This window comes from Carassius carassius, chromosome 13 (genome assembly GCF_963082965.1).
Source record: "Carassius carassius chromosome 13, fCarCar2.1, whole genome shotgun sequence".
Taxonomy (NCBI): domain Eukaryota; kingdom Metazoa; phylum Chordata; class Actinopteri; order Cypriniformes; family Cyprinidae; genus Carassius; species Carassius carassius.
Window position 1 is genome coordinate 2044771 of NC_081767.1, and position 26368 is coordinate 2071138.

Below are 26368 nucleotides of genomic sequence, written 5' to 3' on the forward strand. Positions count from 1 at the left end.
TGGTTTTACTTTCCTAAACAGAACAAAATCTCGGCAAAATGCAACATTTGCATTAAGATTGTTTCGTGCATAGGAGGGTGCACGTCCAACATGATAATGCACCTCTGAGTTCATGCAGTAGAAATAAATGTGCCCCGTCTTTGACGTGCTGCGCCGACCGTCCTCTGCTGCTTCTTTTTTCTCCTATTTATGCGTTCAAGCTTCTTCTACACCACAGCAGGAGATAATAAAGTTATCGGTCCAGACCGCTCACGCATCCTGCCTGAGAAGGCAGATATGATAATTTTCCTAAACAAGAACTGTTTCTGATTTTATACTGTACCTGCTGCTAATCTGTACTGGGTTTTACAAGTTGTTTCTTATCGTAAGAACCTATGATTTCCGCGATGCAGAAAATGCGGAGAGAATCGCGGAATCCAGTCATTAAAACGGAATTTACAGCTTAACGCGGAATGTCAGATAATTTGCCAAATTTTGAATGAATAAATCAGAAGTTGGTCATTGCACTTACATCAAATAGCGATATGGACTAGTATCTGTAAATATTAAGCCGGAAAAGTCTATTTAAATATGAATCCTGCATGTTCTGCGTGTCTGTGTTAATGAATGGCGCAGAAGCGCGTCGTCAATCATCACACACACGGAAGCGCGCGTGACGCTCGTGGTGATTTCAGAGTCTGTCGTCTCTCTAAATAAGTAAAAAAAAAAAAAAAAGTTAAAAGTAAAAAGTTCATAGAATTAAAATTGATGAAAAAGGTCAGACTATTTCCTTCAGAAGGACCGTTGGTTAGCTAGCTCATTTAAAATATCCTAAACTTTTTTTGACCCTGCCTCTTAAAAGAATCGGAATCGAGAATCGTTAGGAACTGGAATCGAAACAAGGAATCGAAATCAGAATCGGAATCGTTCAAATTCAAACGATACCCAACCCTATCTAGAATGCATTCTGGCGCTCCAGCAAAACTTCTTTAATCCAGTCTCCATCTCTAGTATTCAATATGCAAGCAATACCAAAGCAAAGCCCAATCATTAAAACTCAATGTTGTACAAAGCATTTGGATGCATTCCACAAGTTTTAGGTTAATCCGATTAAAATGCATTCGCATTCACAGAATTGAATCACTTTTCACTTTGATGAAACGGTGATGATCATCCATTGTTTATGCACAAATCTGTAACCTTAACCATTAAAAGCAGACATCTGACAAAATAAACGTGGTTAAGTTTACTGTAACTACACAAAACTACAACAAAAATAAATGACAAAGCAGCATTTTGAGCTCCGTCAACCAGACATTCAAGACAAAAACAGCAGGAAACGAGGCCTTGAGCGCACTTAGTACAACTAACCTCAGAGATTATCACAGGAAATAATCATCTCTAGTGAACATTGCTCTTAGTGAAAGTGGTTAATATTTAACAGTTCACTTATATGGTTTTATCAGCAATGCAATGAGCATGTGTTAATCCAGAGGAAGCCAAGGAGACCTTGTATATTACACTGATACAAACAGGGTTTCTGCAGGACTTTTATGATCAAATTTAAGACCTTTTAAAGACCTGCACAAATATAATTAATACCATATGAGCGGGACTGGGCAAAGTGTATAGTGCCATATTAAACTGTAAAATGCATAATTTACAGTTCAGATACATGTTTTCAGAAAAATTAAATGTTTTATAAAATATTTAACGTTACATTTCAGCCTTTAAACTATTTTTGAGAAAATGGATGAGTCAAAAATATTAATTATTATATTCATTTTAACAGTTATTATCGATAAAATATTATATCAATTAAATAATATAAATTAGGGATTTGCGATAGACAAAAAAATTCTCTCTCAATCATTTTCTGGGATTTTATCGATATCGGTATTTAGATAATATTTAAAATTAATATAAAAAATATTATTTTTTTTTTTATATTCTTCATCTTCTGTGTGGTAAGTTCACAGCAATAATATAAATTCATAATTTCCAACAAGTTTTATGGCCATTTTTTTTCTAAAAGTGTGCACCATCTTTTGAGTCAAAATCTTGCATTTGGGCTTTTACCAAGCAAATGAAATCAATATCAACAAAATTGGATCTTTGCAATGCAGAGGAAACACAGAAGCTGCATTAGAAGTGTCATTTAGATGCATTTACACACTGTTTAATGCAGCTCTGAGGGACATGGAATATTTTTACTTTTAATTCATAAATGTTTTGATATTTTAAACATAAAACATTGGAAACTGACGTTAGAAATTATTTAAAAAATGAAAAGGTACATTAAACGTGAAATTAAAACTGTCAGTAGGTGACACTGTTAAGTGAGTCATTGCGTTTGAACTGAATCATTTACATGGGCGATTCATTCAGCAACCAAACACTGCGTGCACTCTGTAGGCATTTTGTTTGCTTTCCGCGATATACTGGATAATATCAAATCACACAGTTAAAACAACAATTGCGATATTTTTGCAGGACTCGCAGAACACATTGCACACCCCTATACTTTTTTAGATTTGTTTAATGCATTATTTTCTTATCGATCCCCCAGTTCACATTTAAAGCTCTGCATGTTTGCAGGGTAAAAACACAGGTCAATTTTCGCATTGGTCTGACTCAACCTCACACCATTTGTTAAGATAATTATAGATCTGCATTTGAATAATAATAAAAAATTAAAATAAAAATAAAAATTACCTAACAAACAAAAATGTCATGAAAAGCACGAACTTCAGGTCTATGGTTGTTTATGGTTGTTTTATTGAAAAAACAAATCATCTTTGTTTGGATCGTGATTAAAATGCAGTGGTTGCCTCTTATTTGAAATGGAAAGAGCACAGATAAAGCGTTAGTTTGTTTATAAGAAGAGACTACTTTTTTGCGATATTCATTTATTTGATTTGTGATTTAAAATTTTTTATTTAGTTTTGTTTTTGACATTTTACTTTCACAAAGAAAAATATACAGCATTTTGTCTGAAGAGTAATAAAAGGACATTTTCATTTATTTGTCTTTAATCTAAAGAAAATTGTATCATGCAATCAGTATTGTGAATCATATCACATATTGAATTGAGTGAATAATTACATCCTAGTCATGCAGGAAATCTATTTTATTTTTTTCCAAAATTCGGTTTCATTTTGCTCAACTTGACTATTTTTTATTTTTACTTTAGTTTTAAATGTACTTGATTTTTTTTTTTCTGGATTCCGTTTTAATGGTTGAATTAAAATTCAGCAATCAAAATGCATGCCTAATCAACTGATTTCAAAAAAGTTTTAATTCAATCATAATTATTTCATAATTTATTAATATTTTTACAATAATAAACATTATTAATCGTTCCGAACGCTGAGCAATTAAATACACCGGTATGGCGGTATATTCAAAATTAACATCGTAACGAAAATATATACCGGTTTTCGGTATGAACCGGTTCACCGCCCAGCACTAATATATATATATATATATATATATATATATATATATATATATATATATATATATATATACACACACACACACACACATATAAACCTTATTTTCCGGACTGTAAGTCACACCTTTTTTTCATAGTTTGGCTGGTCCTGCGACTTATAGACAGGTGCGACTTATTTATCAAAATTAATCTGACATTAACCGAGAGAAATGAAGCAAAAGAAAACATTACCGTCTACAGCCGCGAGAGGGCGCTCTATGCTGCTCAGTTAGGGCTGGACGATTAATCGAAAAATAATCAAAACTGAATTAAAACTTCCCCCTTAAAAGCATACTAGCGCGTGTGTAGCCACGTGACTCTGCTCTCCAGTCAGTGGCATAAAAGCAAAGCGGTGTGAGCGGTGAGCCTTGCATCTTTACAAAACTTTGTGAATTGTATTTGTTTTATGGTTTGGACATTCAAGCGATTAGATGAACGGATGTGTATTCTTATATCGAGCTCCCATGTTCGCGCAGCTGCATTGTGGCACAAACCCTAATATAAACAGTAGCTATGAAGATCGCGCGCACAGAGGAACACAGAAAGTAGTTGTCAGCGCTGTCCTGTGATTTATCACTAAAGTAGCTTAGAATCTCAAAACTTATTATAGCATGTTTGTGTGCAGCGCACATAAAGCACAAGCGTGCGCATAGAGAGCAGCGGTCGGCGGTCGCACTGCGGGTTCCCGGTTTGTGTCCGTTCTCGGACTGATCTGTGTATTTTAACTGTAGAAAAGGTTGTTCCGAGTCGAAACTACGATACAGAAAACTAACGTTACATCAGTATATCATCAAAAACGCAGCCGTTTTTGTCTTACGTGAACATAAACAGAGGAGAAAGAAAACACACATGTGCAGTATTTTTGCTTAAAGAGACAACAGCCTAATAAACGTGCTGCCTGTCATTAATGTTAATCAAAGAACAAAAGAAAATCATTCACTGATCTTGACTGAATCTATTTAATAACTTTACTTGATTAATCTTTATTTTATTTATAAAAAGAAAACTATGCAGTGTTTTTAAAGTTTTAATTACAGTTTCTGTACCTGAAATTTAGTTTAGTTGTATTTATTTATGATATCGTTAATTGATTTGTTTGTTCCTTTCTTATTACTGACCTATCTTATTACTTGTCTTTAACACTTTAATATTTGAATTTTTTTTAAATCTAGTTGTTTTTGCTATGGTATTTTTTTTTTTTAATCACAGGCAAAATTCCCCTTGCAGTGTTTTGTAGGCTGCTGATGTTTGCTCATGTTATTCAGCTGCAACAGAATGCTTTGTAAAAATGTTTGACTTAATTTTTTTTTATATTGGATTTATCTTATTGGAGTCGAAACTAGGAATCGATAAGAATCGGAATCGATAAAATTCAAACGATACCCACCCTAGTAAGAAATGTTAAGAACATAGATAAAATAACTGCTGATAGTCAATCATATTTACAGTACAAACCTTGTCAGTGAACTATGAGGGCAAAAACAAAACAAAACCGAAAACAAAATAACCCTTCAATAATCGTAATCGAGGCAAAATTTTCAATCGAGGTTTTGATTTTAGGCCATAATCGTCCAGCCCTATGCTCAGTGCTCCTGTAGCCTACACTGAACAAACATATATACCGTATTTCCTCAGGGGGCCTTTATTTACCTGTACTGCAGAAGGTAACAGGCTTTTATTTGAAGCAGGCTTTTATTAGAGGCAGGCCTTTATTTCTAATTCCATCTGTTTGATAAGTAATTGTTTTAAATAACCCGTTTTAAATTAAAAGCGATAGCGTTCCAGTGGACAGAGATCATAACATTAGCACAGAATCAGTTCAGAATCTATCACCAAAAGAATCAGTTCAGTTCAGACGCTCTGTGTGTCAGTCTGCTTCACGCTGAATCACACATGCGCAGTATCATCAGCTCCTCGGTTCACGAATCGGACGCGTCTGACAGAAACTGTTCTCGGTTCAGTGTAAGGGTGATCTGAAAACCGCTGCAACCGGTTCTTGACTCAAGAACGAGAAACGCTTTGGCAGTGGGTGTGTACGTTCGTTATCTGGCTCTGCTGCACAAATTTTCCCCCGGCCTTTACTTAAGACCGGCCTTTATTGGTCTGTGTTGACCATGCCCCCGGCCACTATAAGAGGCCCGGCGTTTATTTGACTACCGGTTTTTATTTGAGGAATTACGGTATACTGAGAATTCGTGCTCTGCATTTAACCCATCCAAAGTGCACACACACAGCATTGAACACACACCCGGGGCAGTGGGCAGCCATTAATGCTGTGGCGCCCGGGGAGGAGTTGGGGATTCGGTGCCTTGCTCAAGGACACCTAAGTCGTGTTATTGCCAGCCCGAGACTCGAACCCACAACCCTAGGGTAACGAGTCAAACTCTCTAACCACTAGGCCACGACTTCCCCTAGGGCCGGGCAAGTTAACACAGTTTTTTATTATTTAAAAGTCCGTTGCTCACTGGCTCTGAATACACATACAGACAAATCATAGGTCACAGGAGGAGATGTCCCCAATCAAATTATTTAGGCTAAGCACCAGCATTCACAAACCACTGTCCACTGTTATTTTTAACAGAAAAGAATGCAACGAGCAAGTTTCTGATAGCACGTGAAGACAGCAGAGAAGCGCTCTCGCTCAACACAGAGGAATTAATCGTTTTGTTAACTTTGTGGTTTATTATTTTGAGTCGTATGGGACCCTCTCACATTATATTGCTTTATAGATCAGAAATATTCACGCAATCATGCAGCATGCATCAGATCTCCACTCAATATATATATATATATAACTGAACTGCACACTTGCCCTCCTCTTCCAACTGAGCCAGGGACTGATAAACAGACTTTTTTTACGCCTACTTGTAAATGAAAACAAGTGCACAATACACTACTTTTGAATGCATTATTAGTTTTGTGCATAATAATGCGATTAATCGTGATTCGTAAAATTCAAACAAATCGTGATCGTAAATTAAAATCAAATTGACAAAATGCCCTATTGGCTGAGATGCTCCGATTAATTTTAAGCCTATTGTTTGGTAACACTTTACAATAAGGCTCCATTAGTTAGCATTAATTAAACAGCAAGGCCTCAAAATGAAATAAAATTTATATTAAATAAATTATATCACACGGACACAAAAACACATACACACACAAAAAAGGCCTATTTCTTAGTAGGATTCATCCACTCCACTCACCGACTGTTATTTCACCTTTCAAAACAGTATGCAAACACATAATATCTGAAATGATATTATCTCCAGTAACTTAACTGCAAAACATTACATCAACTTCATCAGTGGCATTTACACCAAAACTCATTGGTTCTGAAGGTCATTCACATGTTAAGCACAAAAAAAGCATGTCCTGGAGCCAGCGCTTAAAGCCAAGTACAGAATATCAATTTCCAGTGTAAATAATGCATAATGTATTTATGATTGAAGAAGATTAATAAGTGAGGTAACAAAGCCAGAGGCCATTTCCATACAGCTCAAACCACACACAATGATGCATCTGATCAGGGTCAAAATTTGAAACATTTGAGAGATCACAACGGCATAATATTACACAAGTTTATAAAAGTGTATCCTTCAGGCGGAAAGGTAATTAGGTCTCAGTTTAAACAGATTCTAGGCGTGCGATTGCTCAAACTTCAAACCGGAAAGTACAGCGAGCTGGTCTTCCTCAGAGCAAAGATAATGACAGCTCCTTTAAACTGCACACTGCCGTTTGATAAGGATGTATGTAAACAAAAGCTTAAAGTTGGCAATTAGCACGAGGTGCTGTCAGCAGACAGAATCGAGCCCCTCGGGGTACAGATGCAAACGCTCGCACGCTTAAGCAAAACTACATACTGTACATGCCCAGACATCACCACATTCATTTTCTCTCCGAAGAAATGTAATAGTCCTAATAGAAACCTAATAGTCTTTTCATGTTATTTTATCATTAATTGTTTTTTATTATATTTTGATAAAAGGGCTCTCAACCGGGAGGCCTCAAAATGAAAGAAAATTTATATTAAATAAATTATATCACACGGACACAAAAACGCATATACACACAAAACAGGCCTATTTCTTATTATGATTCATCCACTCACCCACTGTTATTTCACCTTTCAAAGGAAAGAAGAAGAAAAACAACAGGGTTCCCATGGTCTTTAAAAACCTGGATAGATGAGGTAGCCTAATTTCAAGAGCTGAAAAAGTCATGTAAATTAATCAAATCTGACAATTACATGGACATTTTTTTTATAAGGAATGTGCATTTTTTTCTAATTCTGCCAAGCACTATAATATAGGTAGAAATTGAAAGTAAAATATTAGTAGTATTAATCAAACAACTGCAAAGTAGAAAAGATTGGTCTAGGACAAGAGTAAATACATAAAAGCCACAAAAAAAGGTCAAAAGTTCCCAAGCCTGTTATAAAGTGACTGTAAAAAAGAAAAGAGAGAAAAAAAGATAACCTGAAATCTGTTTAACCCTTTGACATAAGTGGCTAAAGTTGATCAAACACTCATATCTTTTTTGAACAAGTGCTGGAACTAATAAAACTCCAATGTTTCAGACTCAGCAAAAAACTGCACACAACGCTGAAGTAACTGAGACCAAATGAAAGCCTCCCAATAACTCACAGACCAACAAAGCCTAGAAAAAAAAAAAAGGATTCCTCTATTCCTCTTATCTCTCTGAAATCATTGCTATTACTGTAAGGTTGCAGTTAGTGTTGTCACAGTACCAAAATTTCAGTATTCGGTACCGATACCAGTGAAAATCCACGGTTCTCGGTACCAATTCGGTACCAAAGAAAAACACAAAAATATGCTAATTAAAAAAACACACACTTTTTATCACTAAAAATAAAACCAATGCCATTCTTTATACTTATTAAGTGTTTCAAGTTTTTCTGCAAGTAATATAATTATGAAAAACAGTAAACAAGTTTCACCCAAATTTAATTTGTCTTTTAACTAATGAAATTGTAACATTTTATTTTTTGGTAAATAAAGGGGATTTGCTATTAAAATTAAAACATGGAAGAAATATTGTGATTTATTTCTTTAAATCAACAGTATTAGCAGTATCACATACATTCTAGTCAAGTCAATTCAAGTGAAGTCTCCTTTATTGTACAGTACATATATGGGTAAAAGACGAAAAAGTGTTTAAGCATAAAAAAGTGTAATACTGCTTTAAACTGTTGTAGTTTTCCCCCCCAAAAATGCAAAAAGTGTTCTGTTTTATTTGATTGCAATTTTATTTTTGTTTTCCGGAGCAAAAAATAAATATCATACATTTTCCCCTGATTTACAGAAGACACCCAGTAAAATGTAATTCAATTAAATTTATGACATATTAAAAGACTAATTACTTTCACCCCAAATACTAATGAGTTGTAATTTTACATTTTTAACATTTGCCACTATCCTAGGTTTTGCCCATTTGTCAGTAAGAATATTTTACTAATTTAAAACAATAAAATTTAGTATGTCCATTATTCTTTTAGAAATTTTGTAATTACGTACTAGGGGTGTAACGGTACGTGTATTCGTACCGGACTGTTTCGGTACAGGGCTTTCGGTACGGTGCACGTGTGTACAGAGTGACCGAATGCAATATTTTGTGTGCGGAACATAAGTACATTTTCGTGTTTCCAAACGAATATATTAAGTGGCGGAAGTCTCCGCGTTCAGCGCAAATCCCGCCCTGCAGCTGATTCTAAGGCCGGCGACACACTGGATTTTTATTGTTTGGAGCTTGCAGACTGCCTGCGTGAGACGCGCGTCTCAGAAAAATGCGTGCAAGCTAGAGATAGAACCGACGCCTATTTTTCACGCGACACGCAAGCATGTTGGAAGCGTTTTCAGGTAAAATAGAATAGGCAAATATGTTTATATGTCATTTTGTACACAAATACATATTAATTCATGACACTTTGATGTTTGAAAGTCTATAGGTTGACATAAATTTAGATATAAATGTAATTTAAAAAATAAATTAATAGTTATCGATTTTCAAATATTGGACCTGTCAAACATAGTCTATTTTGCCGTCAATACTGTTGACGGTGTCCTTTATCAGTAGGCTTTATATTTATGCTCAACATGAAGTATAGATATTGTTGTCGTGAAGACAAGATCCTGGTCTGTCGGCGGTCTCCCTCTATGTCACCTACAGCAGCAGCAGCGCGCCAGCGCCGCGTCAGGCACGGTTCTGGTGAAGCAGGCCTACAAGCTGGGATTGGTAATGCTGCACTGTAATCATAGTTATTTATTATATTTTTCATTATATTTTATTATATGATAGTGGTTTGAGAGAGTATTTTATTTAGTGGAGAACTTTGCAGCAGTATTTTATTTCTTATTCCTTTTTCTATTTTATATATATATATTTTATTAAAAAGTATTTCTTTTTAAAGTGTATTGTAATAATCAACCTGCAGTTTAATGTTTGCATTTCTTTCCTTTACTGTACCGAAATTGAACCGAACCGTGACTTTAAAACCGAGGTACGTAACGAACCGTGATTTTTGCGTACCATTACACCCCTAATGTGTACACGTCAGAATAAGCATGTTGTTTGAATTTTTACATAAATATTGTGTTACACTGAATGACAATGTAACATTATTTCAACCAAATTTTGACATTTTATTCTCCAAAAACGTATTTGAAACCTTATAAGTAGACATTTTACTTACATTTAATGTGCTTTCTATGGACACAAAATCACTTTTGTAAATTTATTTTGATGCGGACATCTTAACGTCTTTGACCCACATACAGAGAATTGAAATTGCGTTACTCTCAGACCCTCGGTGCATACAGATAACACTAACAGTAAAGCCTAAAAATCTAGATCAAATATAAAATGTAGATACAACTATACAATAAGGGAATGTAAAAAAATACATTTAATAAAATTAAAAATAAAGTTAAATAAAGCAGCGCAAGGCACAAGGCAGATGAATGTGAACAACAGTGCAGATAAAAGATTTTTAGTGCAAAAGAAAACTTATTTAGTCTGATTAAAAAAAATATTACTAAATAATAGTAATATTTCTAGCACAATGCCTTTAAGTAAAAATGAACTTATTTTGACGGGTTGCAGTGAATACCTTTAAATTGGTTTTACTCAAATGAAACAGTGAAATGCTTGTGAAGTGACTCAAATACATAAACTCCATCACCAGAACTGTTCTATGTCCTCATTGAGACGGCAGATGCTGAAATTACTGCAAGCGTCACGCGCTTCAATCTATGTAGTAAACAAACCATTCATTCATTCACACAGAGATGCGCAGATCATGCAGGATTCATACTTCAACCAACTTTTGCAGCTTAACATTTACAGATACTGGTCCATATGGAGATTTGATTTGATTAATTTATGCTAATTGTGACAAATTCCGTGACCGTCCATATTAAAATGTAAGTTTCATTTTCATGACTGGATTTTGAGATTCCGTCCATGTTTTCTGCTTCGCGGAAATCATATCGCTGTATGCGTCAAGAACCAGGTTGACCGGGCACTCGGTACCACCGGTACTTAAAGAACCCTGGTATTTTAACTGTTATTTATCATAACATTTTCATTTTTTTAGTACCGACTTGGTACCGAAGTACCGGATCTTTTAAACATAGCAAAAGTTATGCATTTTAAAACGAAAGCGCACTAGTGTAAACACGGCCTCGATATGCAAATGGTTCCAATAAATACAATTTTCTTAGCATTTTATTAATGGAGAACCATTCCCCAATGAACATTTTAAATCTTAAAAGAACATGTTTTCTTAGTTTGTAGAACATTTCCATAATCTTTGCTACTATAAAGAACATTTCAGTGCTAAGGGGACTTTCATCATCATCATTTCAAACTAAAAATGGAAAACTTCTTTAGCGTTTCACTTTCAGACATTTATTTACATTTTTGGAGCCTGAAAATGCAAACTTTTGAAAATGGGTTTCAAAGTGCAAGTTATTGAAAACAATATCGATATTGCATGCATTCAGTCTATAGTAATGTGCGCTGGCTCTTAATGTTACATCACACAGTGACCTCACCAAATACTGATCTGGCATGCATTATACAGCATTTTCAGTCATTGTTGTGGACATGAATGGGGATCATTTTGACAACATTGTCGTCTGTATACAAAACATTTCAAAATGACAAAGCAAAAACTTTTCAATTTTTAGTACATCATTGGCATTTAAAACACATCCTACGCTTTTCAAAGTTTCACAAAGAGCTTTCCAAAGTTAAAGTAATCATGCAATAAATATAATTAAAAAGCAAAATAAAAATATAAAAATCCCACTGTCAGATCAGCTTTATTGGCCTTGGAGGCCGATGGCAAACACGAGGTGAGCTCTCAGGGACACCACAGGGCAGTAACATCTGAGCGATACGCTCCAAAATAGATGACAGTGGACCTCAAAGTCATTTACACAGCAGTGCCACGGTCACAGGTTAAGAGAGGAAAACACACCCACGACAGCCATGCCCTTTCCCAAGCTAAGACACATCAAAAAGGACCTGAAGGAAATCACCAGCAGAGTTAAAAAGCCTCTTGAATATCTTGTTACATAAGAGTGCACATTTGCATGGAGGGTGGGATCTTTAGCTGTCAGTGCTAGCTTGCTACTGCTAATCTCTCAGTAACTGCCTACCCTACCTTTAAATAAAGACACATACATTTATCATTAAAACAGAACAAATGGCACACCTGGGCTCCAAAAATACAAGAATTGAATAACAGAGTACAGACTATCACATACGAGATGTTCTAAGCGTGCGTACAGGCAGGCTCTTCATCAGACAGTTAAAGGTTCTAACCCACATGCTTTTATGCAACAGGTGATTGATCACATTACACAAAGGGCTTTTTTTCTTTGTTTTATTTAATTATTTGAACTGTCTGACGAATAGCCTGCATGCATGCTCTAAACATCATTTTTATGATAATCTGTAGAGCCCAGGTATGCCGACTTTTTTCTATTTCCATGATAAATTTTTGTCAAGCACCCTGTTGGAGAGTTTTCCCAGGGATGTGCATGCTTTTGTTTTTATTTTGTCACATAAATTGAAGCAATGAAATCCTGTGACAATGTCAAAAATGTATTTGCAAAGAGCTGGAAATTAAACAGCTGTAACTGCATAAATTCATAAACATACGTCTATAGGAATGGCATTACGATGCAGAACTAGGGCCCGTTCTTCGTACATTGCTAACTCAGTTAAAACTTGGCTGTTTTCTTATTAATGTCCAGAATTCGTCAAGTTTTGTCAGGTGTCTTTTTTAATTATATGATGTCATTACATTGCGGTCTTGCGGCCAGTGAGTATTGAGGAATCTGCCCTTTACGGGGAACACGAGTAATCTTTGACAACTTAATCCAGATATTTTAATCAGATCCACAAATTCATATGAAGAACCAAATTAGCCAGAGATCAGTTATCACGATGAGAAGATCTGGCATCTTTCAAATCATCGCAGATGTATTAAACAAGGTATGAAGGTATGAAACACAACCGAGTAACAAAGACGAAGACTACAAAAGTGGGAAGTTCAGCCTCAGATCAGAAGGAAATTATAGAGCGTACAGTACAGGCAGGTGACTTCAACCCCTTCCTCATTCCTAAATAACAACAGAACAATGTGTGACTGTGAAATAAGACCAGCCAACACCTGTGACATGAAAACTGCATTCAAGGAAAAAAATGCACAGGCATCTATGTGACAATTACAAGTCCGCCTAACGTCTTCAACCATGTAAGGAATATATGTTAAAGTCACATTCAAATTCAGATCAGGGTTTACACACACAATAGTAATTCAACTATTACAATTCACCCCAGCTGCTTGAAGTACAGTATTTGCAAAGACAGTCCTGCTGAAGATTCCTAGCACACTGCTGGCAGAACAGGATTGGGATTCACTGGAACTCCAGGGACAACATTCCTTGGAAATGAACCAGCAACTTTTGTGCTAGCTGTTCAGATACTTAAACATTAGGCCATTAGCACAAATGTGTCATAAGGGTCACTTTTTTTAAAAATTGAGACGAATATATCATCAAGCTGAATAAATAAGCTTTCCATTGATTTAAGGTTTGTTAGGATCAGACAATATTTGGCCGAGATTCAACTATTTCAAAATCTGGAATCTGAAGGTGCAAAACAATTAATAAAAATCAAAAATCACCTTTAAAGTTGTCTAAATGAAGTTCTTAGCAATGCAAATTACTAATCTAGAATTAAGTTATTTACAGTAGGAAATTTACAAAATATCTTCATGGAACACGATCTTTACTTAATATCCTAATGATTTTTGGCATAAACGAAAATGTGATAATTTTGACACATACAATGTTTATCTGGCTATTGCTACAAATGTACCCCAGACACTTAAGACTGGTTTTGTGCTCCAGGGTCACAAATAGCCTGGGATAGCAAGATCCAAGGTGTGCAATTATTTTCAGGGCTAAAGTAGTTCCAGGCAGGTCTTGATCGCATTGCATGTCCGTATCACTTCGCCAAATGATTTCAGTTATTTCAAAGGCCCTTACAGCCTACAACAGCAAAAGAACCAAAACCAACAATGACACTGGTCAAGCAAAGAAATATAATAAACAATAGGAGATATTTTTTTTATTTTTATTTATTTATTATTATTTCCATATTTTTGCGACATATTTAATTTTATGTAGAGAAAGCACATTCTATTTCTCCTGTTCTCTCTCCATTACAGACGCACACACACAGAAACGTGTTGTCAGCACTGCTCTGACGATTATATCAGTAAAATAGTTAAGCAACTTAAAAGCTACATTACTTTTTTTTCACTAGCGAGGTAATAATGGCACTGTTGTTGGAACAGATGAACTTAAATTTTTGCTATTAGTAGAGATACAGCTATTCCTGTACACTGCTGAGATAAATAGACTCAGAGTATCTCTCTTTCTCATAACTAGAGCACGACGATATATCGTTTTGACAATTTTGTCGGCCGATATGATCCTGTTGCCGATATATCGGTATTGACGAATATGCCACCAATATGATTTTTTTTTTTTAAAGAACATACAACACAGATAAAATGCTTGAAATGGTGTAATTATTTAGTTTGTCCAGCAAAGCGCTTGATGAAATGCTGATGAAACGCTTTAAATAGGGCTGGGACAACGCGTCGAGGTCATCGATGATGTCGACGCAAAAAATACGTCGACGCAAAATATGTGCACCGATTCGTCGACCTGTTTTTTCTCTAAAAAACATTTGCAAAACGTTTACCTTATGTGCGCTGAATATATGCAATGGCCGGATCAACATTCTGTCCAACGTTATATCAATCCAGGGGTTTTTCTGCATTGATCTTTTTTTTTGGCGGCTGTCAAAGCCTTATTTGATCGGTGAGTGATGTAGAATAGAATGACTGTGCTGCGCCTGACAGGACGCGTACGAGAGAGAGCCCCGGCTTCAAACAACACAAGCGCTTCTTGCTCTCTCTCTCCCTCGTGCATATTAATCAAAATCATTAAACACGATAGAAAAACACCAAAGTTTCACGCGCGCTCGCGCACTCACAGTCTTCAAACTACACAAGCGCTGTCTTGCTCTCTCTCTCTCTCTCTCGCTCCCTCGTGCATATTAACCAAAATCATTAGACACGATAGAAAAAGGGCGGAACGCCAAAGTTTCACGTGGAGCATTCGGAGATTTTTTTTTTCTCCATGACAGGCTGCTGGCTCCCACTGTTAATTTTTTTTTTTTGGAAAAGCACTCTGTATTAGCTTAAAGCCCTCAAGTTTACATTGGTTACTGTATTCTTTCAATTGCTCTAAACAAGTATTTTGGGTGACCTTTTTTATTGAATGCTAGACATCAAGTTGTTGTTATTTTCATCTGAAAGAAGAACTTTTTTTCAGTAAGCTAGGCCCTATGTGTTCAGTAAGCTCGTTTCAGTAAGCTATGTGTTTTCAAGGATTCAAGGTTTTATTGAATCCTATCTCTATACAAGTGCAAAGTAATGCATTCTTAGTCTTTTATTTTGTAATTTTAAGAGCAATAAACATATATTGCAAACATATATTACAGTCAACCAAACATTTAAAAGGTTACACTGGTCAGTTTAAATAGACCGTAGTATAACAGTCCACTCTGCTGTTATGCCAAGGACGTTTTTGCTCATGTGAAGAGGATGATCTTTATCGTCTAGTTTACATTAAATAAATAAAAAATATTATAGTTTAACATTCAGATACATTGCGAATATGGAAACATTTGGATATGTGCAGACGAGACGTGAGCAATAACCTCCAAATACATCTAGTCAAACCCGCGCTCGCTCGTCCTCGTATGGATCGGATCATTTTTCGGATCAGCAAAGAAAAAAAAAAAAAGGGCCAAGACAAATAAACATACGTTTTGTCTTTTTTTTTATTAACATTAAATTATTAGATTAAAATATATGAAATCAACTTAAAGTGCACATAATATCTTCTTTTTAACATAATAGCCTGACTTCTCATTTTCCAGTGTGCTGTGATGAAGTGAGCAGTTATCATCACAGAGCTCTCCGTCCCCCTGGACGTACACTCGTCTGTCGTGAGCGCAACAGAGGATGCTCGGGATAGTTCATCCACAACTGTTTTCTTCTCCTGTTCATAAAGATCTGGCACAATATTTTCACTCTAACCTCTTTCCTTCATCATTATATCTGACAGGGAATCCAAAATGCGCGGGGCGTTCAAGCTCCTCCGTTCCTCCGCTCGCCATGACCACTGAGTGTGGACTAAACATGCGCAACTTTTTTTTTTTTCATAAATCAATCCGGGGGTCACGTGTGTGCCGAACCGAAGATATTGATCCGAACGGATCACGGATCAATGATGATCCGTTGCACCACTACTATAGTGTGTCATTTGAAAACATTGCAGTTGCATTTTAAAATACAACAACAAGCACCACGAAACCATTTAAAGAGGCGCATTCAGCGGTCTCCTTGACGAGAAAAACAGTCAACAAAGTAAAATGATCTCCAACGAATGGCGCGCTCTCTTCATTTTATCAAATGATCATAATCACATCTATTCATTTGATAGTCCTGCTACTAGCATTTTAGTCAGACTAAAACCCCTTTAATTCGCGTGAGAAAGCTTTTTTTCCAAGTGGCTTTTGCACATAATAATAATACCACTGCAGACGCATTTTGCAGCATTAAGGTAATTAATTGACCATTAATTTAAACGACGATCGATCATGGAAATTATCGAATATTGACATCCCTAAATACAAGTAAGTTGGATGGAAAACTGGTTATTGTCTGCATCAAACCATGCTTCCGAACAAATGTGATTCACCGTTCTGGGCAGCTCCAGGACAGCGGTCTCTCCGAGCGCGGTGCTGTCTGTGAACGGGGCGGAGTAACGTCAGAGACAGTTTACTTTGGTAACGTCACGCTGCAGTGTTTGTTAGAGCTGCCAACTTCTCCACCCCATTTACAGAGTGAAATTCTCTGACTACCTTTATCTCCCAGGACTGTTGTTGAATCTTCCAAAACTTTTGGCTTGGGGTGCTTCACATGCAGTGGCAGCAGCAGCACTTTCCACCGCACCAATAACACGGGGCTGCCCGCCGACGTGCCTGACTTTAAATCGGCGCTACTAAACACGGATATCGGCCGATGCCGATTATAAATAAATGGCAAATATCGGCCCGATATATCGGCCGACCGATATATCGGTCGACCTCTAGTATATACTGTATACATAAATGGGAAAGTGTCCAAACTTTTGGACACATTTCAGCCTTTTTTTTTACTCCCTAATATCAGTATCGGCCCCAAAAAACCCATATCGATCGGGATCTACTCATAACTGCATTTATAACATTATGAGTCTGCTATCAATGGCTCAATCCTCCGTTGCTAGCGCTAAAATTACGCTTTGGACCAGATCCGTAAGAAATTAACCCTACACGCAATGACACAAGAACGTTTTAAGGACAAAACACTGATGACTGTCAATTACAACATCTGCAAAATATTTGAGGTGTGATAACCATAGTAGCAGAATAATTGACTCTGGCCCGTTGAACTATTAAAAAAATAATGCACATCCAAAGTAAAATTTTTTCTAATAATTCAACAGCTTGTCGTCAAGTATTCCTCATTGTTATCGTAGTGTTCCCATTGTATTTATAATTTGATTTAATGTATTTATATTTGAATCTAAATTAGTTACCATGTAATTTTTTTAAAGGTGACAAAATTGTGTTTCAAGTAAACTGTAAACAATAACTATATAATGTGTTAAAACTAGGCTAAGCTGTGTAAAAATAAAAATAACGCTGAATTTTCTAGGTGCCTTTATAATGTGACAGTGCTAAGTAAACAAACAGCATTTGTCAGACAAAACACTGGGTTTACTGTGTCTTGCACTCAACAGAGTCACTGTTTCACTTTTTGAGCTTCCACAGACACAAGCGACAGACGACACCTTGACCAGTGCAATATACGCAAAGGAGATTCCCTGCAGAGTAAATGGAGACACACCTCGAAAACCTTTGGCCTAGAAAGCAAAGCACATGCTGTTATATTTTTGCTGGCTCAAAATGATCCCACACATTGCAGCCACTCAAGCAGAACAACGTGTGTTACTGGATCACTGTGTTTTCCAAGAGATGCACTGTTTCTTGGTCTACGAGATGCTGATGTCTCAGAATGTGCTTTACACAACACCGTCTGCAAGAGTTCGAGAGGTTTCTCCAGATCTGTGAGACAGCTGCCCGAGGCTTAGACGGAGAGCAGCAGATCTCTGCAGTTGTTATGAAGCCTGCTGAATGACTCTGGAGGACATACGGATCAGATGTCATTCTAATCACAGGAGGCTTTCAGGAAAAGGCCTGAATCACTCCGAGCATAAGAGGCAACAGAAGCCAAGTTCAGAACTCAGCGGAGGGGTGTGCGATATGAAACCCCTCTGCTGATGAAAATGTCTCCAGTGCACGTCTAAATAAACTGTACAACATGACTTAGATTCACATCAAATGTTAACTCGGCGGTAGAGTTACACTGACAGGACACTGCACTTATTTGCAATCACAAAAGTATATTACTTGCATGTGCTTTAAAGCCTTGCCGGTTAAACATTTAATTTGCATGCTGTTTTAACATGCGCTTTTTTAAAAAAGCACCTGATTATTACTGGACTAAGTTATCTTTTGTGTCTGATTGCACTAATACTGTCAAAAACACAAAAGATTTACATATAAAAACATCTGCTCATGTCTAAAGTGGAAGTATACAATTGAGAGAAAGACGGATGTTGCCTGTAAATTAAATGCTTGCAGCTCTTAAAGTGACAGCAGGCTAATAGCATTAAACATGCTGCCGCTTGTGATTAAAGGGATCATTCAAAAAATAAATTCTGTCATTATTTACTCACTCATGTTCATGTAATCATTTCTTTTTTGGGTGAACGCTCTCTTTAAATGTTAATAAAGCAACAAAAAAACACAAAGAGAAATTCACTCACAGCTCTTAAATGAAGAACTTTAATACAGTTAATGTAATACGAATTGATGTATAATTTATACAGTGAATTATTTTTTTATTTTTATATTTGTTCATTCAGTTTCTTAAAATGTTACTATTAAATACACCTACTGTACCTTAAAAATAAAGCACTGATTGTTGTAGATTATATATTATGTCTTTGTTCTTATTTTTTTAACAAGAAAGATAAAATATTGACAACAATTTTTTCCACCTTGGCCTACATATCTGCCATTCTGTTTTATTTTATACTTTTGTCAGCTCATAAGGCTTTGTTTTTAAAACAGGGAAATTAGTTTGCCTACACTTCTCAGACAACTTGCAAAATAGTAAAACCAAGACGATAAAATCTCATGATACGATATTTTTTGCCATGTCATTAACCTTCTCAGCAGGGGCAGAACAGTTGAGCACAATTACACAAAGCTTTTAGAGCGGAGCAGCAATGCAAACCACGGGAGATGAGCTCTGAGTTTGGGATGTAACTCAATATTAAGTGATGCATGAACTGTAAATGTCTTACCGTGTCTCCAAGGGTCCTTCGGCTCAACTGCACCCGAGATGATGTCTTCGTCTGACGGAAAGGTCACCTTTTTGGACCCATGCTTACTCCCAGATCCACTGTCTGGAGGCTCAGCCGCTGAGACGGTTTCTGAAGCCACATCTTCAGGATGTTCTTCCAAAGGTTGCTGCGGATGCAGTTCTCTGACAGTTTCTGGTGTTAAGGAGTTCTCACAATGAGAGGCACTTTCCTCATTTTGAGTCTGAGCCGTTGGCTCGAACTCCAAAACGCCATTTTCATCCAGACTTAAATCCACACCGATATCCATCTCACCATCATCACCATCATCTCCAACAGAGCACCTGCTCACCGGTGGATCCTCAAACGTGCTAATATTCTGTTGTAGATCTCCAGCAGAACCGTTAACAGGGTCAGCTGACACAGCTATGGAGCAGTTGCTTTTACTCTGCGGTGCTTTGAGCTCCATGGGATCCTCATCCTTGGGATGGACATCTTTTAACCTGCTCAGGACGTCAGCGTCCCGTTGGCCCTGGTCTCCATCCGTCAGAAGGAGGCCGTCACGGGGAAGGATCTCGTCCGTGGGGGGTGATATAGTGGTGTCAGGCACATTGCACAAATCTACAACCTGTTCCTCGCAATTCATTTTCTCATTTCCAAAGAGCTGGAGCACACTCCACTGTCCGTTGGAACCAACAGAAGTTCCCTCAACACCTACAAAACAATCCAATCCTCTCAAACCCAGTTCAGTATCTCCTTAAGTGCATTGCATACTAAAACCTCACATCATAGCTGTCTATAAATAATGGTCCTTATCTTTCTCTGATTTATATTCTTCAGTTCATTCATTCAGTCGCTGGTAATGTTTTAAAGGGTTGCATAAGGCATTTCACTCTATTCTATGTCTTGATTGTTTTCTTTAGCAGTCCTAACACAGTCGTATACACCTACAACATCATTCAAAGTCAATCTGAATTAGTTTAATCCGCTTTAAAAGAGAATATCTCACATCATGTTGACAACATTGAGCTCTTAAAGTCCCTGTCCAACATTAACACTGTTGCTTTCCTCTAATCGTGTTTAAGAATTAGTTAAGCACTTACAGATGTTTTTAAATCTGAAACATTAGATTATAATAATCAGGCGTGAGATGATGATGAAGATTATGATGATGGTGATGATGATGATGAGGCTTCCTCCACCGGCCTGCCCTCCTACAGCGAGACGACTAAAGTGCTAAAACTGACTCTTTAAGCCAACGAACTGAGGTGAAACAGCCTGTCTAAGGCTCCAGTCGTGTGTTTAAGATGTTAATAGGAGTAGTCCTGCTCTGTCACTCTCCGTGTCGCAGTGAACACAAATAAAAACAAGCGTCACACTCCGGAGCGCGCTCCTATGCACAAAAACCGCCACAAACAGTCTCGTCTGCTGCGTGTAAACACTGTATTCCGGCCGCCTCGTGTAAACGACGTTAAACAGATCGCCAAAACGCACAGGCAGCGGGAGAAAGAGAGAAACCTTGGCCCCGGTGTAGCTCCGGTGCGGACCGACCGTGCGTGCGTGCGTGCGTGCGTCTGTTGACTGTCCGCATCTACGTCATCGCCCCGGGATGGAAACGCGAGGAGGTTTCAGCGGCCGCACTTTCAACTCGAGCGATTGTTAATGAGGAAGTGTACGCGATACAATCACAAAGTTGCTTGTGTGTTATGTTTTTCGGTGGCAAATTGTCGGTCGCAGCACTTGCATTTGCAACTTAACTAGATTGGCATTTACACTATATCACAAAAAATATAATAATAATAATTAAAAATCAACGAATCAGTTGACACTTGAACTTTGCCAAACAGCTGTCACGTTGGATGCGTGTTATACACACTGTCTATGGTGTTATAGAGAAAAATAGATCGCAGATTTATTTAGTCATTTATTATGAATTATATATTAACCATGGCTTATGTTTTTCTTTTTTTCCCTTGTTCGTGTTATATGTATTGTTATTGTAATCTGTTTACTAAGAAGATTTAGGGGGGGGGGGGGGGGGGGGATTAGTCTATAAGTTAAATAACATACATTTAGAAAAATAGACACTTTGCAAATCAGCTATTTCATATTTTATAAATAAAGTTGACTAATAGGGTGAATAACTTATGGGGGTTGTATAGTTATAGGGTTATAAGGTTATAAGGTTGGAGAGGGACTAGGTTAGACATGGAGACTTATTGTAAATCATTTTCTGGTGTTAATAATGGCTTTGTGTACTCATATAAAATGTCTGTGCAATTGTGGTATTTAGGGAAAATATAGGCTAAATGTTAAAATTTGTAACGACCACATTAAATTTCAGTCATAAAGTGTTTTATGAGATGAATGAAAGCTTTATATATATATACAGTACAGACCAAAAGTTTGGAAACATTACTATTTTTAATGTTTTTGAAAGAAGTTTCTTCTGCTCATCAAGCCTGCATTTATTTGTTCAAAAATACAGAAAAAAATGTAATATTGTGATATATTATTACAATTTAAAATAATTGTTTTTAAATTTATTATACGTTAAATTATCATTTATTTCTGTGATGCAAAGCTGAATTTTTAGGATAATTATCACATGATCATTTAGAAATCATTCTAATATGATGATTCATTATCAAAGTTGTAAACAGTTCTGCTGCTTAATATTTTTTCAGAACATGTGATACTTTTTTAGGATACTTTGATGAATAAAAAAAAAAAAACTATGTTTTTAAAATGTAAATATTTAGTAATAACAATATACACTACTGGTCAGTAATTTGGGGTCAGTATTTTTTTCTTTCTTTTTTTTAAATAAAATCAATACTTTTATTCAGCAAGGATGTGTTAAATTGATAAAAAGTGATAATAAAGAAAATATATTATTAGAATATATATTATTAGATTTCTTTTTTTTTTTTGAATAAATGCAGTTCTTTTTAACCTTTTATTGATCAAATATATTAGACAGCAGAACTGTTTCCAACACTCATAATGAATCAGAATATTAGAATAATCACAGGAATATTTTTTTTCATATAGTATATATAAGTATATTCAAATAGAAAACTATTATTTTAAGTTGTAATAATATTTCACAATATTACTGTTTTTTTCTGTATTTTTGATCAAATAAATGCAGGCTTGATGAGCAGAAGAAACTTCTTTCAAAAACATTAAAAATAGTAATGTTTCCAAACTTTTGGTCTGTACTGTATATATATATATAGTTTTTGAAGCTTTGAAGTAGACCTGAAGATGAGTTTGTGTTCACTACATCCTTCTCAACACTAGAGGTCAGCGACACCTCAATTCTAATCTGATTTCTAATCTAATTCTGATCTCTACATGCCCATAAAAATAACAATGATGCTGATGCCAAATAAACAGTATTCCAAAGCAGAAATAGATGTGAATGTGTACCTGTTTAGCACTTTACCTCTATAGAATTTTCACAATATCTATCTATCTATCTATCTATCTATCTATCTATCTATCTATCTATCTATCTATCTATCTATCTATCTATCTATCTATCTATCTATCTATCTGTCTATCTGTCTATCTATCTATGTATGTATCTATGAAACAAGCTTTGACACTCAAACCTCTGGGCACTATTGTACACCTCTATTATAATTCTGAGATGTCTAACCAAACCATGTGAGCGTTCAGGCTCTACTGTAATTATTCTGGCCTGTGTCATGTGTGAAGTGACCCTTCATCTGTGCAGGAGACAGAAACATTTACCAGAGCACTTCTGTGTCCCGGGACTGCAGCTGTAACACAGTTTAATTTAGCGAAGACGAGGAACAGAGACCTCCCACAGGTGGCTGAAAGTAAATATTTTAACATCAGATTGGAGGCACTCGTTTAGCTTGTTTTGCAGGGTGATTTTTCTGGGCTTCCTCTGCAATTATTAACAGCTACTTGTGCCACTGCCAGTGATCCAGTTTGAGGAACACCGACTGAATCCTTTGCGCATTTTCTTTACCCGACTTTGAAAACAAACTGAGAACGAATGTGGGAAAATGTGAAGACTGAAGCCTCGCGATGTGGCATAACCACGCTTCGGTTGATGTCTGACAGACCCTTGAAGATGACTCTTCCTCTGTCAGGTGTGGACATGCCTTATTTGACACCACAGGAAACCACAGATGGGTTTGAACTTCCTGTAAGGTTGCCATGGCTGCGCTTTTTAAGTATCCCTCAGTATTTGATTTATTTTGCACATTGTACAAATTGAAAACGGATCCAACAATGATCCTTGTCTTAGGGGAGGCTGCAGTCTTTGTCAGGACATTACTCTTGCACTCTTCTCCAGAGATCAGTTTTAAGATTTCTGCAGTTTATCTGCACAAACCATAAGAAAGCCATAGGTCTCGTGGAGGTTTTAGACTCAAAGAGTCAAAGTTCACAAAATGTGTTCGAAGTATCAAAGGCGCTGGGAGCATCGGGAGACATCTGAAGTGTGTTTATCTCATCCATCTCTTTGTGAACTGAAAACAGGACATCGTCGTTTGTGTTGGCTTTCCTCAAGGAGCGCTGTGGGTTTCAGGGTGTGTCTTGAAATGATTTCCACCTGTTTCTGTCCCCCATCTATCAGGTGTGTGTGTGTGTGTGTGTGTGTGTGGGAGGCAGGTGCACGGGAGCGGGAGCACTTCTACTGTTGGGCTTTCAGGGAGGCCTGGCTCTCCCCCAGTCAGCTGTAAATCCACAAATGTGGCGAGTTGGAGGATTTTACTGTTACTCTATCTGAGGACGGTGCTTTGCTTTATGGAGATGTCAGACAGAAGCTGGGGGAGAAGACATTGGTTCCCAGGGAAAGAATTCATCTTCTAAATAAACCAAATCCAAGAGTTAATCGCTAATGCTTTTCACACACTCAGGGAGTAAGAAAAGGCTTCGGTCAATGAGGTGCTAAGAAACAATTAAGTTACAGTTAAGATTGTCTTCTTTCAGCTGTACTACATGATTCATGTTCGTTTACTTTAGAATTAATGTACGCTAAGGCCTTTTGAATCATTTTCAAAACAAACCATTAATTTGTGAGACACTCCTCGCTGTTTATAAAATACACTTTATAAAATGTATTTCATACCTGAATATTCAATATATAATACTACCGTTGAAAAGTTTGGGGGAGGTTTAATTACTTATTTTTGGAAAGAAATTAAAGGAACAGCTCACCCAAAAATGAAAATTTCCAAGATGTAGATGAATTTGTGTCTGCATAAGATTTGTAGAAATGTAGCATTGCATCAGTGTCTCCTCAATGGATGCTCTGCAGTGAATGGGTGCCGTCAGAATGAGAGTCTGATAAAAACATCATAATAATCCACAGCACTCCAGTCCATCAGTGAACATCTGGAGAAGACAAAAGATGAAACACATCCAGCATTAACTTTAACTTTAAACCATTTCTTCCGGCTAAAGTCAGTAATCTATAGTCTCTTATCAATAATGCTGGATTCACCAGTGAAAACTATGTCTGGTCGGAATCAGGAGAGAAATCTGCACAGATCAAGCACCGTTTACAGGCCAAAACAGATGTGAGAGATCAATGGGAAATATTTCTTCTCCAGATGTTAACTGATGGACTGGAGTGCTGTGGATTACTGTGATGTTTCTCTCATTCTGACGGCACCCATTCGCTGCAGAGCATCCATTGATGATACACTGATGCAGTGCTACATTTCTCCAAATCTGACGAAGGAACAAATTCTTCTATATCTTGAAATAACCAGAGGGTGAAAACATTTTCAGCAGATTTTCATTTTCGGGTGAACTATTCCTTTCTTTTAATACTTATATTAAGCAAGGATGCATTAAAAATAGACATTTTGATTAAGTCTGGCCACTTAGAAAAGTGATCTTGTCAACAAGCTGCATGATTTAAGCTATCAAGTCAACCAAACATTTTCCTAGATTGCATTATTGGTTGTTTCAACAATTGTTTTTCAGATACTAGAGTTCAAAGCCAAAGTCGTTGGTTTCATAAGCAGTAATATTCAGTATTGTATCATAACCCGACTGAATGCTCATCCTTGACATCATGCATCTGATAGTATATAAATGAGGTACATGAGTCTGAATGGCTCTCATCTTTCATCTCGTCTCTTTTCATTCGTCTTTTTTATGGAGATGAATGTCCACGTTTATTTCTCTTCCTATGAAACAAAGTACAGTGTGTATTGGACCACACGCTTGCAAGAGAGCGAGAGCAACATAAAGGTTAAGTTTCATGTTTTCCAGTCCCTACAGACACTCTTTATAAACAGGCAAACATTTTGGGGCGTGTGTGTAATGAACGCATATACACGTGTATTTACACAGATGGTACATATTTAGAGAACCTCACATGAACACACACATGGGCTAAATGCAAAGTGGCAGTCTATAAATAAATTCTAGGATGAATTCCTGTGATTTGTTTTAGCATAAGGAGAAATGTTCATAAACACCTTCATTGGGGGTCAATTGTGGGACAATGTGAAATTTGGGATCTATATGATTTTTTTGATAGCACTTTACAATGAGGTTCCATTTGTTAACTATATTTAATGCATAAATTAACAATGTATTTGTTACAGAATGTATTAATATTTGTTAACAACTATTCCACAAAAATATGAAGGATCTCACCTGTTCACAACATTGATAATCATCATATAAAAATGATTTCTGAAGATTATGTGACGCTGAAAGACTGGAGTAATGATGCTCAAAATACAGCTTTGATCATGAGAATAAATTACATTTTAAACTTATTACTATAAAAAGCGGCTAT

General features: G+C 36.6%; 1 protein-coding gene across 1 annotated transcript in view; it reads right to left on the reverse strand.

Moving 5' to 3' along the window:
• The window catches only part of ppp1r37 (protein phosphatase 1, regulatory subunit 37), a 39285-nt gene extending 18112 nt beyond the window's left edge, over positions 1 to 21173 (reverse strand). The window contains exon 1 of the mRNA XM_059564292.1: positions 19570 to 21173. Within this exon, the coding sequence (XP_059420275.1) occupies positions 19570 to 20212 (643 nt within the window). The 5' untranslated portion in view covers positions 20213 to 21173. The remainder of the gene's footprint in view (positions 1 to 19569) is intronic.
• Between the last annotated feature and the right edge of the window lie 5195 nt (positions 21174 to 26368).